Source organism: Pinus tabuliformis, chromosome 6 (genome assembly GCF_031772625.1).
Source record: "Pinus tabuliformis cultivar Carrire ecotype Pingquan chromosome 6, CPIR1, whole genome shotgun sequence".
In the NCBI taxonomy this organism is placed as follows: Eukaryota; Viridiplantae; Streptophyta; class Pinopsida; order Pinales; family Pinaceae; genus Pinus; species Pinus tabuliformis.
Genome location: NC_142292.1, coordinates 1,409,620,522 through 1,409,640,362, shown reverse-complemented (window position 1 = coordinate 1,409,640,362; position 19,841 = coordinate 1,409,620,522). Strand labels below are relative to the sequence as shown.

The window sequence follows — 19,841 nt, the reverse complement described above, 5'->3', positions numbered from 1 at the left end:
TCTCATATTGCTTCTTTTGTTCTTAAATGATCTGGGTCTCCATTACCTTTTCTATGGATTATACTTCTCAATAGCATATTATCTCCCATTTTTGATGTTCCTCTCTAGATAAATTAGCAAGGCTTGTGACATAGATTCATCTTTGGCTTTTGATTGTTGCCTACTTTGGTAAACATTTGAGGAATCTTGTGGATATGGAGATGTCTTTTCTGTGGCATACTAGTTAACTTAGGACACTTGTTTTTGGTATGCCTATATTCTTATTGTCCATGCCCCGACTCTTGCATGTGCAATGCTTTGCGTTACTTATGCATGATTGATTGACCTTGTCTTCTAGTGGATTGGGTTCAGGATGAGCATTAGCGATATCATACATACATTCCTCCTGAGTAGCATCATGGTGTTCTCTCTAACTAAATTAGGAGGGTTTGTGATTTAGATCTGTATTTGGGTTTTGATTGTTTCTTATTTTGTTACACATTTGAGGAATCTTGTGGATATTGAGATGTCTTTTCTATGTCATACTAGTTAACTCAAGACACTTCCTTTTCATATGCGTTTATTCTTATTGTCCATGAACTACGTGTGCAACGCTTTGCGTTTCTTAAGCTTGATTGATCTACCTTGTTATGTTACCAGATCCGTTAGGCCCAGTGGCTGGATCCGCGGATCCCCGGACCAGAGACGGATTCGGATCTGGATCCAAGAAGATTTGCCCAACATTTCTCTGTGTGTAAAATGGTTTGACGTCAACACATATTTCCAAATTAGATCCCAGTGCAGAATTCCAGAATGAAAATGTCAGTGGATGAATAAAACGATATTGGAAAAATGAGCCGCACGAATACTTAACAAGGAAGTTCATTAATTTTTGCTTGGTTGACCATATTATAAACTTTAATTCAAGATTATAAGATGCGGATGTTTGGATATTCTAATTAAGTTTTATGTTTATTTTAAATGTAAAAAGGTGAGTTTCATAAAGTAAGTTCAATAAAGAAAGTTCATTTAATTTAAATATAATAACTAGTAATTAATGTTTCAATATTATGATACATTAATTTTAATATTATTAAATTAATAATTATTTTTTTCACCTGAAATTAATAATGATTTTAAAAGTATTATATTTAAAATTTTAAAAAGAAGTTATAATTTTTTTTATTTTATACAAATTTATTTAATTTTTTTTTTCTAAGTAAAGGCTAATTCTATTAATAAAAGGTAAAATTACAGTTACAAGGCGGTCGAGACCTCAGAGGAGAGCCGAGACTATCCATCAGTACATACAAACTGTCCCAGGGTTGGGTTAACTAGATACAAAAGCCCAAAGCCATACAGAGAGAACTGGCCATGTTGGTAAACCACAGAAAAGGACAGAAGAAAAGCTGTAACCTTACTATCTAAACTGCCGAGATAACCATAAGCAAAATTGCAGAACCAAAGACCTGATACAACAACAGAACCAAAGACCTGATACAAAAAGACATTGACAAAAGCCATATAGGCATAACACATTGAACTAAAGAGCAAAGAGTGGAACGGGGAATTAGACATGGCCGAGGAGGCTTTAAGCAACTGTTTCATGTTCCTGAGCTTCCTCCTCCACCGGGCATGGATTGCCCATCCACGAGTCATCAACAGTGTCCTCATTAGCTAAACCGTTGCCACCTGGAAGAGCTGCCAAATGCCGAATGCCATCGGAACCACTCGTCGGGTGAACAGAGGCCGATACTTCCTGTAGGTTGCTGTCTGGAGGCTTGGAGACATCAGGGTCATTTCCCTCAGCCTGCAAATCACCACAATTGAACACAATGCCAACATCTTCCCCCTGCTGCTCGCTTTCCTCCTGAGATTGCGTTGTCGAGGTATGCACAGAAACACTAGGCCGAGCTTCTTCCTCCGCAAAAATTACAGTGATGCTGGCCGAGAGAACAGGTTGATTGAGGCGACTTTGAAACTTGAAATGGGTGGTTTGGAAAGAGTTGTGCGAGAAAGGCTTGTCATTGTCAGAGGGAGGGGAAGCCGAAGCCAGAGGAATAACAGGCGGGGGAGCAGGCTGAGAGCACCCACGGCCTCCACGACTGCCACCTTGGCGACAACTACCGCGACGACGCACCATTGTCAAGGTAGCAAGGCAGCTTGAAGGAGATGAAGAGCAGGGCGAAACAAAGCAGGTGCCGATGTAAGGGATTTGATGAAGAGTCATGAACCAGACATTCAACGCCACCTTCGGAGCATTGCAAGGATGCAAAGTCTGAGGTAGGCTAATGTAGGGAGGCCAGAGGTAAATAATGGCTGATAGAGCCGAGGCAGCCATAAATAGAACTTTAGGCGAAGTGTCTCGAACGAACAGCGCATTCAATTCCGAATGCCAATTGATCTGCAGGTACTCATTATAATCCTGCTTCATCCGCGGGAGAGCTTGGGAGGATGTGCGATCCTGCCACCTGCAGTACCAGATGCCGGTGCGGCATAATCCCTCCACTAATGTAACGTTAATGCACCCGCATCCGGGTACAAATTTAATTAATTTTAATTAATATCTATAAATAATTATTAATTATGATATTATTTATCTAATATATATTTTTATAGGTACTATATATAAAAACTACATATTTAAAAATTAATATATGTTTTTACTTTACTTTTATATAAATTTAATTTTTAAAAATTCTAAAATATTTTATATTGTTTAAAATTATAAAATATTTTATATTGTTTGTACTTGCTGTATCCGGATCTTGCCTTCTCAAAAAACTGGCGAATCCGGATCTGTATCTGAATCCTGGTAACTTAGAGGTCCTTGTCTTATAGTGGAGCAAGGTTGCATGAAACGGGCAAATGGGTACAAGTTTCCGAAACGGGCACGGGTATGAAATGCAACCTCCCCAAATTTTGAAAATGGGGAAACGCGAATATCTATATATATATATATATATATATATATATATATATATATATATATGCAATCATAAAACATACATGATACATTATAATTTATTACATTTAAACATTATGATTAAATTTACATCACATTTACTCATGAATGATCACATAATGAAAATAAAAATATCGGAATATCCAAAAGCAACATTTATTATATATCCAAATCTCAAAATCAGCGTTTATTTATATTAATATATGAGGCTGCGAGTACATTAAAGACTATAAGGCTGCAAGAACTATAGAGTCAAAAGACTAATCCTCATCATCACAATCCTCATAAAAAATAGAAGCAGAACAATGCTCAACAGTGGATGGTGGTGCTGAAGAAGATGATGGGCCAATTCCACTTCCAGGCTCGACCTCAATATTCAGGGCAGCAAGAGAGAGATCCAAATCAGGATTTTCTGCATCCACATCCCATTCTTTAGAAGGACCACTGCTGTATTCTGGACCCCTACGAGATGCAAGGGGAAGGTTGGAGTGCACATAAACAAGATCCTCTGCCTTCTGTGAGCCCAACGTATTGCACTTCACATAATGAATAAAACCATAAGTGCTCCAATTCCTTTCTGCTGATGAAGAGCTTGCCACTTGTGAAAGAATACAAATGGCAAGGTTTTGCAAATGTACACCATTTTCTCCATGACAAATCCACCACCTAACTAGATTCATGGTGCTTCTCTCCTCCAAAGCTGATATATCTGCATAATCATCTATTCCTGCAGCAAAACTGGCAAATTCTTCCTTTACCTCCTTGTCTAGATGAGAAGGAAACATTGTCATAAGGGCTTTTCTCACCCCATTAGCCACCTCTCTATCCTTATGGGGTGCCTTCCTCTTCCCATTGCTTTGAGCAATAAGCTCCTCATCATAAAATTTGGGGTTCAAAGCATGTGCTAAAGTGTGCAATGGAGTGTTGAAATTGTTCCACCTATCAACAATGATTTTCTTGACTAAACCAGCAAAATGATCATCAACAAACAAAAGTTGTGGAGACTCTTGCGAAATGATTTCCATAGTTTTCTCAACCATGGAATCCATGCCATCATATACCTCTCCTAAGAAAGGTTGGTCAGTGTCAGCACTCCGAAGAAGCTCAAATGCAGGGGTTGTGAACTTTAGCAAGAAATCTACCTTGCTCCACCAATCCTCATCAAGGCACAATCTACGCACCATATATCCCCGCTCTGAATCTGCTTGTCTCCACTCAATCCAAAGTTGACTCACCACCATAGAAACTAATGCATGCTTAACCTCAACAAGGCGGCGCAACATCAAGAAGTTTGAGGCATATCTTGTCTCAGCAACTTTTAACAACTCCAATTTGGAGTACTCTCGAAATATGGCTTGAGATTGGTGGTGGTTGGTGATGAATTTGACAATCTCCCTTGCTTCCCCTGTGAGTTCCTTTATCTAGGAAACTTTGTTGTCGATCTCCTCTAAGATCAAATTCAGATTATGGACCATGCATGGTGTCCAAAAGATGTGGTCATACCTCCCCTCAAGAATTAAACCTGCAACTTTGCAAACTGGTGCATTATCCGTGATAACTTGCACCACCTTGTTAGGCCCTATTTGTTCAATAGCTTTTATAATAACATCAGCAATGAACTGTGCATCTTTTACCTCTCTTGAGCAGTCTTTTGCCTTGATAAACATTGCTCCTTTGGGGGAAGTGGCAATGATATTTATCAATGGTCTGTGCCTTGTATCTATCCATCCATATGAGACTATGGTAAACCCAGAGCTACTCTAGGAAGAACGAATTGGTGATAAAATATCCTCCACAAGCTCCTTCTCATTTTTGAGAAGCTGAGTTCTGACTTTCTCATAGTTGGGCCCCTTGTACCCTTGGGGAGCTTTGTTAATTGCCCTTATCATATCTTGCCAGTAAGGAGAGCGAACAACATTGAATGGGATACCACATGCATAAATGCACCTAGCCACTCTAGAATCAGTTTCTTCTCTTGCTTGCACATTCACCAATTTAGCAATTCTGCTATCCTGAATTGAAGGGGATGTCCTTCTGTTATTTTTGGGTGCTGGTTGTTCATGTTGTTGAGTGGCACTAGCTCTCCTCTTTCTTGCTTCAACTACAATCCTTCACTCAATGTTAGATGGAGCTTGAGGAGTAGCTTGGGTAAGCTCATCATGCCTTCTCTTAATAGCATCTGCCTCATCTTGCTCTCTTTGACATGCCCTCCTTGCCAATGGATCTGCTGTTTTTGTGCAACCCATAACCCCCTGTCCTCCTCCATGCAAAAGATGTGCCTTCACTCTTGGGTAGGAGCCCTTGTACGAATTATTGCAAAGATTACATCACCATCCCCATGAGCCACCACCTGCACATTTTTGAAGCTTCGTTACATGCCTCCAAAGAGGATAATATTCAGCCCTTGGGTTGGCACTAGGGCTTGAACTTGCTGCACTTTGGTTGGAAGCCATTGCTGTGAAAATAAATTAAAAAAACAAATCTGTAAATAAAAAATGTTTTTCATATTTTTTGGCAGCATAAACCCTAGAAAAATTGAAGAAATATTAGGAAAAAACTAAGAAAATGAATGTTGCTTACCCAAATTAATTTTCTGTAGCTGAAACTACCCCAAAATGCCAGAAAAGACGAGAAATATGGTTGTAGCTGATCCAAAAAGCCAAGAATGTCGTAGCCGGAAACTCTGCACTCCAAATCTGCTGCTGAAATCTCTTTCTCTTGCTGCTGAAATCTCTTGCTCTTGCTCCCGAAATCTACTTTGCTCACTATTGAAAACACCCTAGCTGAAACCACTGCTCTCTTCCTCTCTTATCCTTTGCTAAAATCGCCAGTCTCCAAGAGAAATGACTTGCTGAATTGTGTGATGAGAGAATGAGACAAAGGTCACTTTTATAACTTGAGAGAGGCATCTAGAAGCAACTAGAAGGCATTTTAATAACCCAATTAAAAGTTAGAAAACAAAATAATGAAAAAAAATTAAAAAAAAGTCAACTTGCGTGTGGAAACGCTGCCATACAGCCCAGAAACGCATTTCCGGCCATATTGGCCACGTTTCCGCCTCTCGGAAACGTGGCCAGTACGGCTGGAAACACGTTTCTGGGCCATACCGTGCACGTTTCTGCGTTTCAGTTTCGTTTCCGTAGGCAAACTCCTCCTCTGCCGACATTTCCTACAACTTAGTAGTGGATGAGTGTTAGCGATTCCATATACACATTCCTCCTCCGTAGCATCATCTAGTGTCCTAAACTATAGGAGCAGTTTAACCCTATCTGAGATTTGTCGAAATGCGTCGACAAATGAAATTTTATGTGATTTACGCTGAAGAATCTCTCATAAAAATAGACTATGTTTGTGTTAAATATACTTGAGAAGAGGTAGAAATGGGGGTTAAAGAGATCCCAAGAGACTTTCCATTGTAAATGTTAGGTAGTTATATTGCGTATGTCAATGGCTGACAAAACACTTTACTGAATTGCACAGAACTTGAGCATATATAAGGGATCCATCTTACTAAAATTTGGTGTGAACCACAATAGGCCGTGTTTCGGATGGGGAGAGGGACTTACGATTTAGTTCTAACTTTTGGGTTCTCCTATGGGAAGTTATGAACTCTTCTTCTTATGCTCGGATCCTTTGTTTTTAGATGCTATCTATTCTTTTCCACTTTCCCTTCATTACCTTTGTTGTACTGTTGTATCATGGTTTTGATTAGTTAGAAAATCTTGGATGGATTTGTGTTTTGGGTTCCTGCCCTTTTGATTATAGATGCTTCTAGTCAACATGAGCAAGTAGACTTGTGAAAGAAATCCCTTGGATAAGCTTCCGTATCTGAGGGGTACGTATTCCACCAAATTTGCTGAGGAATTGCACCTGACACCCATGACAACTGGCATGCTTATACAGGTGCATTTGCCCAGGAGGTGTAAACATGCGTATGGGCGTGAATTTGAGTATTGAACCCTGGTAGTGGGTAAACAACACTCTTTGCTTTACCAGTAAACCAAGCCCTTGTTGACTCCTGACAATTACTATTTTTATTTGATTTTGAGCCAGTGAAGCTCAGGGATGAAAGTTCAACTGCATCACCATGCTTATTTGGCTACTGTGCTACCATATTGTCATCTTGCCCTAGGAGGTCTGCATTCGCTGTGTATGAATTATTTTCATCATGGTTTATCACTTTATTCCCTTGCGATTTCACTCAGACATGTCTTGGTAAGCCACTTGAATGAGGGTGTTTGAATGATGGAAGCGTGCTACTCCACGTCTGCATTCCCTGAAGAGTTGTTGGGTAATAATAGCGAGCAGCTGAAAGTTCTTTCCTTTATAATTCCTGGATATTATGTATAAATTAGTTTTCTTGACCTTTCAATCTTTATTGCCCTCAAAAAGCAGCATAGATAATTTGTTTCATATGTTCATGAAAAATTTACGAAATGAGAAGAGAAGTATGCCATTTTGATGGTAGACATCAGCCCAAAACATAGATATTATGTTTTGTAGATCTCTGATACTAGTTGGCTTTAGGATTTAACACCTCTCTATGTCAGACTTTTGAAAATGTTCTTACTACTGCAGGGGCTTTTCTCAGAGCGCTCTAGCCACCTTATTACTGTTTTCTTTGCCTGCGGCCCTGCTGAATGTTTTAAACAATGCTCTGTATATTTCAACCTTTTTAGAATTTTACTACCAAGAAATAATAGTTTTCCTGACATCGTGAATCAGTTAAAACAAAGTGAGAAATATTTGGAAGGTGAGAAATATTTGAATCCTGGTTGGCAGTGGGCACTGGAGAGTACAAAGTTAAAACAAAATGTTTCAAATTTCAAACTATGCCAAGGTTAATCTGAATAATGAGAAAATTTGTAATCTTGAACGGGGAGAAAATCTAAGTGATGAAGATTACTAAAGTGTGAGGTAAATATTAAATGATGGTTAATCTATGAAAACCTATTTATAATGCTTTGGTGCAATAATAGAGATTCATTTCCTTAACTACTTCGCCAATCAATCTTGATACATTCACAAGTTGGCCTTGTTTCATGTCTTTTGGGATATGGTTAGGAGCTTCTTCATGATTGATTGGTCTTTTTGCAATACAGTTTGGTTCTTTGATTATGGGGGTCATTGCTATGTTAGTCATACATAGGAATGCTGACTTTCTATGACCATTCACTGTTGCTACTATTTTTGTCAGGACGGATGCGATGCCTTGCTGCTTTAGCTCGCTGGGAAGAACTGAGTAACCTTTGTAAAGAGTTTTGGACTCCAGCAGACTCAGCTGCACGACTGGAAATGGCCCCAATGGTCTGTAATATTTATTTATTTTTTGTTTTTACTTATCTCATATCCTTATTGGTGCCTATACAGAGGACCATTGTTGATCAGACATGATTAGGATAAGTAGCCACATCTACTACTTTCTTGATTTATTAAAATTTTTTTAGGCTGCTAGTGCTGCTTGGAACATGGGTGAATGGGATCAGATGGCCGAATATGTATCTCGGCTGGATGATGGTGATGAAACAAAACTTCAAATGTTAGGGAATACTTCTGATAGTGGTGATGGTAGTAGCAATGGAGCATTCTTTAGAGCTGTTCTTCTGGTTCGGCGTGCTAAGGTTTGTTCTGTTACTTTTTTTTTTAAACTTTTTGACCATGGAATTGGTATTCTTCATATGGACCAGATGCATATGATTGAGTTTTATGGGATATGATGGCATTTACAGTATGATGAAGCTCGGGAATTTGTGGAGCGAGCTAGGAAATGCTTGGCCACTGAACTTGCTGCTTTGGTAATTCACTATTTCTTGTCATTCAAATTTGAATTTTGTTGTTTTACATAATCTTTGTTGACAAATGAAGTTCTGAAGCTCAATTATAAAGTTTCTTGGTTTTTATCAACCTTTATTGATAGTTATAAATGAAAGTGAAGGTGTGACTCAGATTGAGTCTCTTTGTTTCTTTCCCTTTTCATTACATGGTTATGCATGATCAATTCCTTACAGCTTACAAATAAAAATTCAAAAATTATTAGCGCTATGTTCCTTTGTGATGGTATTTATTGAATCCTTTTGCATTTGTAGTAAATTAATATGTTATTTCTGTTCGGTTTTATAAGTGTGATACAAAAGCCATGAGCTCTACTCTTCATTATGCCCATCACCCTGGTTCTTAGGACCCCCATGCATGTCCCAACCCTTGGTAGTTGATGAACTGCCCCACCTTAAGGGGGTAATCACTGCTTATATCATACACAACATGCTCTCATCTCTTGCAGCTCCGAGCAGTATAATATACAAAAATCAAGAAAAGGCAAAAGGAAAATGAAGAAGGGTGGAAAAACAAAGGCCGTGGTAACTCATGTATCACAATTGCTTACTCCTACTTCTATACTCCCAAATATGTGGACATCCCTCATCATTACCACCCTTGAACGCATGGCATTTGGCCTTGAGTCCATCAATAAGGCTAGCGAAATTCTCAAGAAGAAATACAAGTCCCATTGTAATTGATGATTAAATGAAATGATCATCACATCAATATGTATCCTCCCTAAGGGGTTCAATTTGCCTAATTAGGCCTAATAATGCCCCAACTAATAAAATAATGTGCAAAAATAACATCCCTTGGTGACAAGCCCATCAAGATAACTCCATAATACAACAATAAGCCTCCCAAGAGGGAAAGGTATTAGATACAATAGGTCGAAGGGCCATTGAAGATGCCTAATGGAGTCCAATGTGTGCCAAGATGAACGAATGAGCTCCAAACATAGTGATCAATAGGTTGGCACCTTGATATCCAAGCAAACAACCTGTGGTGTCCCCAAGTGGCTATGGGGGCACAAAACATCCTCCTGTGTCTCTAAATGGATAAACAAGCTTGTATCCCATTTGTAAGGGCTAGAAGAATGGTGCAAGCCCTCCCATTGTCTCTTGCGGCGAGACATATTCTCATCTGGGCCTTGTATCAGCTGCCAAGTGTATGGTGCAAGAGTGTAGCCAAGCGGGCAAGGTGATCTAGGCGCATCATCAAAATCCAAAAGGTGGAGCATGAGAAGCAATAGGTGGAACAAAAGGATCCCATGAAGTGGCAATCTTCTCTTTGCTATGGTGGAGACCCATGGCTCTCAACCCTCACCCTACAACACCGTTATGACCCTCTGAAGGGCTTGTACCCCATATAGGGAGACCAAACCCATGATAAAGACCCACTTGCAATCTTGTATAAGATCCAATGCGTCCCCTCACCTTCCAGTACAATAGATCATTAGTGCAATTGAGTAAATGAGCTTATGAATCATGGAATCAAGTGGACACTTCATGGTGGCATGCGCTTCCATAGAGGGTTCTAGAACGTACAAATGTCTCCAAGTTCAAGAGGAAGGTTAATTAAGGACCCTATTCGGTGGTTCTAGCCTTTAAAGGAGTGATATGTCCATGTTACATCCATCAAATGGCCAGTGGTATGTGATATAATGGTGGAACAGAATGGGGCACTGGGGGAAGGCTCCAAGCCACATGCCACAACACAAGAGTAGCCATATTAAGGGAAGCCCACACTTGGGTGTATGAATATAGGAGGGAGAAATCGTGGTACATGAGTTACCCCAGACTTCGTTTTTGCACCCTTCTTAATATGCCTTTTGCCTTTTATTATTTTTTCTTTTATAATTGCTTGGGGCTCGAGGGGATGAGAGCATGATGTGTAAGATATAACAGTGGATACCCTCTTAAGGTGGGGCAGTTCATCGTCCTCTAGGGGTTGGGATAATCATGGGTTCCTTAATGATGAAAGAGGTCAATATGAGGGACCCTAGGAATTAGGGTGATGGCCATAATGATAGGGGTAGAGTTCATGTTTGGCTTTTTCCCACATGCTAAATGTGCATGCCTCGACCATCTTTTGCATTTATGGTACATTTCTTGTTGAGAGTGGCCAAATTATGCTTTTTCTTTTCTTTTAGTTGCATCAACCTCTGGAGCATCGTTCCAGGCTTGACCCAAAGTGTGGAGAAGGGGAGGGGAGGATAACTCCTTGTGGACCCAGTGGACAAATGCGGACCCGATTGTGAAATATGGTAAATGGGGTTATAATGAGTGGAGGGTGGTGATGTGTATGGTGTCGGAAAGCAGGAACACGCAACCAAATTTCCCATGTAGTGCCACCCCTAAAGCTAGTAGCCAATAAAGGAGATCCCACGAGACTAGGATACAAGGCTAACCATCGAATTGGACAGAGGGGACAAGAGTATGAACTAAGTCCACTCTTTCTGCCAAATCTCCCCAACAATCCATGCCCAAAAGTTTCCATGATAAATAAACAGAAATACCCAACTACAAAATGAAAGGCCATACCTTCGGGATTGGAAGGCCCGCCTTCAAACATACAATCCCAACAGATGGGCAAGAGAGCATATATACTAGCTCAGGTGGTGGAGATAGTGGTATATCGAGCTATCTAGTGGCTGCAAGGGGCAGCTAGCTGCCGAGTGAGGACCATCTGGGAGAAAATTTTTCTCTTTTCGATACCATCCATGGATGGTGGGTAACAGGCCTCAGTCAACCACAGTTCATTGCAGTGGACCATAGACCCTTTGGCCATAGGACTGAGCTGACGTTAGTTCGAAATTTCATACTGTTGAGCGATGTTGACTAGCATAAATTTCTCTGATTTTAGGAGGTTTGACCAACATTGACTAACTAGTATTTGACTTGGTTTGACTGGTATATTGGACTTGAATTTGTGGCACAAATTTCTAGAATTCTCTTGAAATTGTAGATATTGCTGAAGAACAATTTCTCCTTAGAATAAAAGTTGTTGGGTTTTTCCCAAAGTTGGGTTTTCCATGGGTAATTTTGTTGTCTCTATTGTGCTTGTATGTCTCTCAATGATCCTACTGTTTTCATTGCATTACTGTTGATATTTTCTGTGTATAATTGCTTAATGATAAATGTGACATAAGATAACTTGATTGGAAATCATTGGAAAGTAATTATTAGATCAGAAGATTAATTCCTACTGTGCACTATTGTAGAAATTCAACACCATCTTGATTATTGCACAGTGGATGGGCCATATCCAATGTTTTTTCAACCTTTAAGGGCTTATTTGCTAAACAACCATCTCAATTTCATGAACAAATGCATCATTAATTTCTGAAAGAGAAGGAAAAATGCTTGCTAGATTCTTATGTTCATGAGGTGATGCCATGTATATCTAAGTTCTTCCTTCCTCAGTTCTTTCTTCATGTGCTTGACCTTTAATGGAGTCATGAGTTTACATCTTCATGTGGGTTGCAACATAATTTTCAATAGCATCATGCAATTCATTCATGAATTCCTACTGACTTAGCACACCATATTTTACTTTATCATATACTAGTAAAAACATCAATGCTTCCTTTTTATTCTCTATTTTATTCAAGAGAGTCTTTGAAGGATTTCTCTCAATATACAAACATCATATCATCCAAGTTTTCTTGTTTTTGCAAATCTCACCCTAAAGAAATGTTGAGTATTGTAGCATCGGAAGGTCTTCCACATAGACTTTGTGTCTTAGCATGTGGAAGAGAAGTCCTCTTTAGGTTGTTATTTGAGAAGAGCCACTAATATGATCTCATTCCTAAGTTTAACTTGGGAAAAGTACATGGATCAGTGTTACTTGGGAGCGGGAGTGAAAGTGCGGAGTGGGAGCGAAAACGGGAGCGGGAGCGACATTTTCAGAAGCTCCCGGTTTGGGAGCAAATCCCGGAGCGTATTTTATATAATATATATATTTTTTATATTTTGATACACATATATGTCAACAAAAACATGTGGAATAATGAATTAGATATAAAAAACATAAAAAAACATAGATTAAACCATATAACAACAATCATCTAGAAGTTATAATCTTCATCAACCACGTCCACATGTTAGTAACATAGTAACATACAACATATTGAGTATCATGATTCATCAATCTTAAAGTTTCAAGCTTTCAAAATTCAATATATAACATTTATCATCATTGATCACCAAAGTTGTACTTGTAAGCTAAGTGTAACCATTACAACAAATAATATCTAACATGAAATGAAATGTTATAAAATGAAATGAAATGAAACAACTTTCAGCTTTCATGAAGCGTCATATTCATAATTCATTACTAATGAGTTATAATTGCCAACTTCAAACTTCAATTGTGATATATTGTTTAAAAAAACATCATAATAAATATGAAAGAGTCAATAGTTATAAAAACTACTAGAAACTAGAAAAGAGAAGTAAATCTATTATCTATTTCTTATGCTTGGGCCTCTTGTGACCACGAGAAATGTCTAATTTTTTAGTCTTGTTGGAAAATCAGGATCTTTGTCATTATTATCACCTTCAAAGCATTAATATCCATAGGTATCTTTGTCATTACCTTTGTATCTGTATAGGGATCTTTGTCATTAATATCACCCTCTAAGCATTAACATAAGATAGAAAAAGCATAGCATGTCAAGTTAAGATTTTGTTTGAGTGATGCGTACATTTTTAGGAGGGTCATGATAGAGGAGTTCGACAACCAATGTCACTAACATCAAGGTACATGGAGAGATTGGTGCTCTTGATTAAATATGAGTTCCATACCCTAATACATGACAAAATTCAATGGAAACAGTGGAATCCCCCAATCCTGAAATCCTGAAAAATTGATAAGTCTGCTGGATTTTGAATGAAATCTAAAATTCTACTTTCTCCATATGAAATCCAATGAGGCCGGAACCACTCTCAAACATCCCGAGTCATTTCATGGTAATGTTAAAAATTTAAGTAAAAGGATGAAAATGAAGATTCTCTTTAATCTTCATTTTCATCCTTTTACTTTAAGAATTTAACATTACCATGAATAACATATCAATACTAGGGCCATAGACTTGATCATTAAGCTGCCCCACTCAAAAATTATTTGTTTCTTTCAAAAAAAAATTGCATTTCGAACATTACTACAAAAAACAAATTGCAAAAAAGGCAAAACGCTCCCGAAAAGGTAGGGAGCGAAATTTTTTTTAGGGAGCGATTTTGGAAGCGCGCTCCCGACCCGCTCCCGAGTTGCTCCCGCCTGGAGCGTGGATGGGAGCGGGATCCGGGGGGGGGGGGGCGCTCCCCCGCAACACTGACATGGATCATTTAAAATGATCCATGTAGGCTTAGGGTAATGTTTTATCTAAGAATTGATATTTAAGTGACTTAGATCTAATCTCCAACGTTGATTTAAGTGAGCTTGGAATTAATTTTAGCCCTAAATCACTTTGGGGATTAGGGATTTGGCCTTGGAGAATTATTAAAGGAACCAAAGGGAGAGGATGAGGACACATTGCATATTGCAGCTACTCAAGTGAGGGTGAGAAAATCCAGAGAAATATTTTCTGAATTGCATATTATTATGAGTGAGTCACAAGGCCAAGGAAAGAGAAAAGACAATAGGAGCAAATTTATAGCAGCAAGAAAACTAGCAGGGAACCCGCACTTGTGAACTCAGGAAGGCCATGTAGCTAAGGGAGCCGCATGTGGGATGTGTAGTATGCTTAAGGTGAGCCATGCAAGTCATTGGGAGGCTGGTAATTTTGCTAGAAAGTTCTTCAGATTTTTTTGTAATTTCTTTGTACTACTTGTGGGCCATTTTCCATGATTAGTGAGCCCAGTGATTTCTTTGAGTTAATGGAATGTGATGAGAAAGTGGAGGGTAAAATTGTGTTTCTGTTCTGTCTGATTTTCGGGGTTTATTTTTGTTTTGTTTTCACTGCAAAATTGCTGTTAAAAGTGCCAAGTATTGGTGTTTGTACTTTTCAGAAATTAAAATTTACAGTAGAAAATTATTTTCTGGTAAAAGAAAATTTCTGGGCATAAAATAATTACTTTAGACAGTAAATCTGATTGGCACTTAGAAAATTAACACATATTTAATCATTTTATTCTTATATTTGATCCTTTACATCAATCCAAAATTCTTGAATAACTACGAAGAATAACAAAATGAAAATATCTCCTTTGGATTAAGATTACAATACCATTATTTTGTGTCCCTTCAGATAATTGTTGTGGCTTTTATAGATTTTTGGAACATGCTTCACCACTAGTTATAACTTATAATGGAACTCATGTGGATGTCCATGAATGCATACAAATGTAAATAACCAAGCAATTTGGTTTCCAACTCCTTGCAAGATGGGGTCATGTTTTTTTACTTCAAATCTGAAAAATTTGAAATATACGTGATCATCATACCCCATACCAAGTTGTGAATTTGCCAAAATATGCCTTCAAGCTTGTTGAATGTGTTCACTTGGGACTTTGTTTTGTTCCTTCAATGGCTCTCAATTTCTCACCCAAGGTGTAAAAGTCCCAATCCATAAGGTTAAAAGCCAAGGATAGTTGGGAGAAGGTTACTATAGTGACATTGGATAGTTAAAAGCCAAGGATAGTTGGGAGAAGGTTACTGTAGTGACACTGGATAGTTAAAACCCAAGGATAGTTGGGAGAAGGTTGTTGTAGTGACATTGGATCAGTGTGGAAAAAGTTTGCAAAAAATCGGGATTAAATCCTAAAATTGGGATTTTTTTCAACAAAATGATTTAATCATTTGATTTTTTGCAGACTTTTTCAGAAACGAAAAAATCATAGTTATTTGTTATATGCTGGATTTTATCAAGAGTCGACCCAAAAAGTCGGACGTCCTCCCAGGCCGTGGATAAAGAGGCCGAAAAAGCCAAAAATGATATCATTTTCTTCTGTTTTTCTCCCATTCAGTGAGACAACTTTAGACACCTACTGATGTGGAAGCCATCTCATTGGACAATATTGATACCACCGCTGCATGGAGGGTCGAGATTTAGAGGCCGATCATGGACTTGATCTCGGATTGGTTAGGTGTGGATCTAGAGGAGGTAGCAGTTGCAGGGGAGGGAGAGCCAGAGGTAGAGGAGGAGGAGCAACATCAGGGTCAGGAGGCAGAGCTGGTTGAGGATGATGAGGAGGAGGTGACACCATTTAGGATGGGCAACAGCAGCATAGGACAGAGGCCACCTGTTCCATCGGCTTCTAGAGGATGACTGACTCCATTTGTATTTCCAGGGCTGGGCCTTCTTCCTCTAGGGGAAAAGGCAAAGCCATTCCCTATTCCCGTAAAAGGGGAAGAGGATCTCAGTGACTGATTACTTTATGACTTTTAGATGACTCATGATATACATTTATTATATTTTTTGTTGATATTTTGACTCTTGAGAGTTGAGACTCAGACAAGACTCAAGATTTAGGAGTTGATTCACTATTTTGATATGTGATGTAGCACTAGACTTCATATACATATTATATATTAGCTTTCTTTACATGTTTATGTGGAAATGCATTTATTTGATGTTGTGGATACTCTAGATGTTAAAAAAAAATAAAAGTAAAATGAATATTTTTGTGTGTTTTTTTTTAAATTTTTCTGACCTTTTGGACTTTTTCAAAAAAATTCTCGACTTTAACAAGTTTTTCAGCTTTTGAACCCTTGCCAAATTAATCCCGACTTCGACTTTTTTCACATTGCATTGGATAATCTCTCCAGGTTGCCCTTGGGTTTACACTTTGCCGATTGGGACTTTTACACCTTGGGTGAGAGTTTGAGAGGTAATGGGAAGACCATATAAATGGGTTATAATTTATGTTGTTTGTTACAAATGGGCACAAATTACAAATATGTTATAATTCATGTTGTTTGTTGCAAATGAGCATGAAGTAATGTGTATTTGTACACTTACATGCATAAAATGTGGGCTCAAGTGTAATACATAAATTTGCTGAGGCCAACACATAACTCATAATAAAAGAATCTCAATGGAGCCACACCATGTGCTTCAATGAATTTTAGGTCACCAGCATTCCTTTTTAAAGTTTATTGGAGACCTAGGAGAAAAATATTACTCCACTTGAAGAAGCCATTATTTACTAGAAGATGATTGTGGAAATTTCCTGTATTGGGCAATTAGTTAAAATATAAAGTTTCACTTCATATACTCAAGGTTTCTTAGATATAATCCCTATGAGTTTGCAACATTAGGGCTGATTTGAAGTTGTTACAAAAAAAGCTGGCACCCTTGTACGATGTAAATTCTTGAGCATCAGGTGGTTAGTTTTGTCCACTCAGGAAGATTGCACACTATTACCAATATAGCTCTTCCCCACACTTTTCATTGACTCTTCTCCAACTCAAGTAGGGCTTCCCTAAAGATAGGATTGCTAAGAATATATTGTGGAGGCTCAAAGTGTTTTTGTGAAGAGTTAGCTTAAGAAAAACAAATGTTCATAGTAGAAGTGGAATAAACGAGTGGTATGGAAAGGAATATGGAGTTATAAACTGCTAGATCAAGTGCCAATCCATATGCGAGATAAATGAAGTTAAATTGGTATGAATTCATGAGGGCAACTAGATGAATGTGTAAGGAAAATAAGGGCTGCTATGTATGTCACAAATCAGCCTTAGTTTCTTGGTAATTGATGCCAAAATTATCCTCAAAGACCTAAGGGTGCTACTATAAAACAAATCCATACAAATGATGTTGTATTAATTCAAGCAACAACTTGGTTTGCTGGATGCAAGTTAATATAACAATAGTGAGTATAAGAGGATGTTGACGTTTCTAAGTCTACTTAGTTAGAGACCCTCAATGCACTTTATCTGATTTATTCCTACCTACTTGTTATGTTACTCAACAAGTTATTTACAATGTAAGTACTGAAAATAAACACTAGTGCATGCTCAACATATTACAGGTCAACAATTAAAGGAAACATAAATAGTCCCACCATATGACACCATTATTTTTGGACCAATGTCCCCAGAAAAACCCAATGTGGGAAAACCGGTGCAACTATCTGAGGGTTTTCTTATTAAGCAATATTAGAGTACAATCTGGATGCCGAAATTGGCCTATCCCACAGAGAATTTCCTTGGGAGTAATACCTCTCATTTTCTGACAAATCTCCTAGCTGAAACCCCGGATAATCCTTCCGGCAGCTCCTTAGCACCAATCTGCCCTAGAAACCCCAACGTCAACCTCTCTCTGGATTGCGTCAGCCCCTCTCTGCCCAGCGCTAGCCCTGCGTCACCCCGGATGGGTCTGCGTCACCCCGGATGGAGGCCCTGTGTTAGTCCTCTGGCCCTCGCGTCAGCAACGCTGGCCTCCCTGAGGCTTTGCGCAGCTCCCGACTGCCTCTGTGTGGTCCTGCGTGAGCCCTGGCTGGCTCTGTGTCACTCTCCACAGCTACTGCGCTGCTCTCTCAGCACTATCTCTGCCTCTTTGTCTCTTTGTACTTAATTCCCCTCAGCTGCAACTCTCGATTACTAATTCTATCTCTCTTAGCAAACCCCGCTCTAGAGAATAGAATGATTGATCACTTTGGTGTGTCCTCCAAGTGACCCTCAGGCCTCCTCTTATACTTTTCCTGTTGACATCTCAATGGCCGAGATTAAGTCCCTAATCAACAACTAAGATTAGTTCTGGCTTGATCCATGTCTTTTGGAGCATTCTAACACAAATTCATATTAATACACATTAATATTTTATTTTTCGTAAGTTTAGACTTAGGGACTCCATTAAAAATATTAATTATTTTAATATATTTTGATCTGTTTAGAATCTGCCCAAACCCTTTCTGATTATTGGAGATCTCATGTGCCCCAACTTCTCCAACAAATTTCGTGGCTAGAGCACATCCGATGCTACCCCAAATCAATAAAGGATTGAAATTTTTACATTACATAATCCAAATGTTAGATACACCAATACAAGGCCTTCATGACTAGTTACAAGGGTTCCAACAAAGTAAACAACATGGGAAAGAATTGCATAAATAAAGCCTCTCATAAGATAGATGCAATACCTCCAATCTTCCATTAAGTTTACAAAATTATATACAGTGTAGCCCAAGGTGAGACCTCCTTAGTCCCCAAATCCCCAAACATTATAATGGAGAGAGAGCTCCTCTTTGTAGAGTGAGATTCTTTTGTCATAAAATAAAATATTATTATTTTTTAACTAACTCTGACAAGTCAACATATATTGTAATGATGGAGTACTTAGCTCTTACCTAAATCCATGGTTGAACGTGTCACACTATGTGGAAAATAGCTTTGCCATGGTAATAAACCACCATTCAAAAAATAGGAGTATGCACCAAATAATGCTCATGAAGGGATGCACAATGAACAGTTGGCATCAAACCTTCCAATGAATAACAAAAGATGCCAACATAAATGTCCATGCAATAAAGATGAGAGAACGCTTAGGAGACGTGCGTCCTGGAAAAATGTTCCATCTAACTACCTCAACCTCCCAACAACTTGCAAATATTCTCTGTATCAAGTGCAAAATAGGAGAATGTGCCAATTGTTGGAAACAAGGTTGCTTTGGAGTGGGAGCAGAAGCAAAAGCGAGAAGCGAGAGCGGGTAGCGACATTTTCAAAAGCTCCCTGGTTGAGAGCGAATTTTTATATAATATATAATTTTATATATTTTGATGCATATATGTCAACAAAAACATGTAGAATGATGAATTAGATATAAAAAACATAAAAACATGGATTGAAAACATCAATCATCTAGAAGTTTTAATCTTCATCAACCACGTCCACAAGCTAGTAACATACAACATATCGAGTCTCATGATTCATCAATCTTAAAGTTTTAAGCTTTCAAATTTCGATATATAACATTTATCATCATTGATCACTAAAGTTGTAACTTGTACTTGTAACCATTACCATTACCAAGTAACCAAACTTTAACAAAGAATATCTAACATGAAATGAAATGTTTCAACTTTTGAATTTCACGAAGCATCATATTCATAATTCATTACCAATGAGTTATAATTGC

The 19,841-nt window shown here is 38.4% G+C and overlaps 1 protein-coding gene across 15 annotated transcripts in view; it reads left to right on the top strand.

Moving 5' to 3' along the window:
• Window positions 1–19,841, top strand: part of LOC149263928 (serine/threonine-protein kinase TOR-like) — a 489,849-nt gene that overhangs the window by 245,704 nt on the left and 224,304 nt on the right. For all 15 annotated transcript variants that reach the window (XM_089426946.1, XM_089426940.1, XM_089426951.1 and 12 more), the window contains exons 33-35: window positions 8,142–8,251; window positions 8,392–8,565; window positions 8,674–8,739. In XM_089426946.1, coding sequence (XP_089283072.1) covers window positions 8,142–8,251; window positions 8,392–8,565; window positions 8,674–8,739 — 350 coding nt within the window. The remainder of the gene's footprint in view (window positions 1–8,141; window positions 8,252–8,391; window positions 8,566–8,673; window positions 8,740–19,841) is intronic.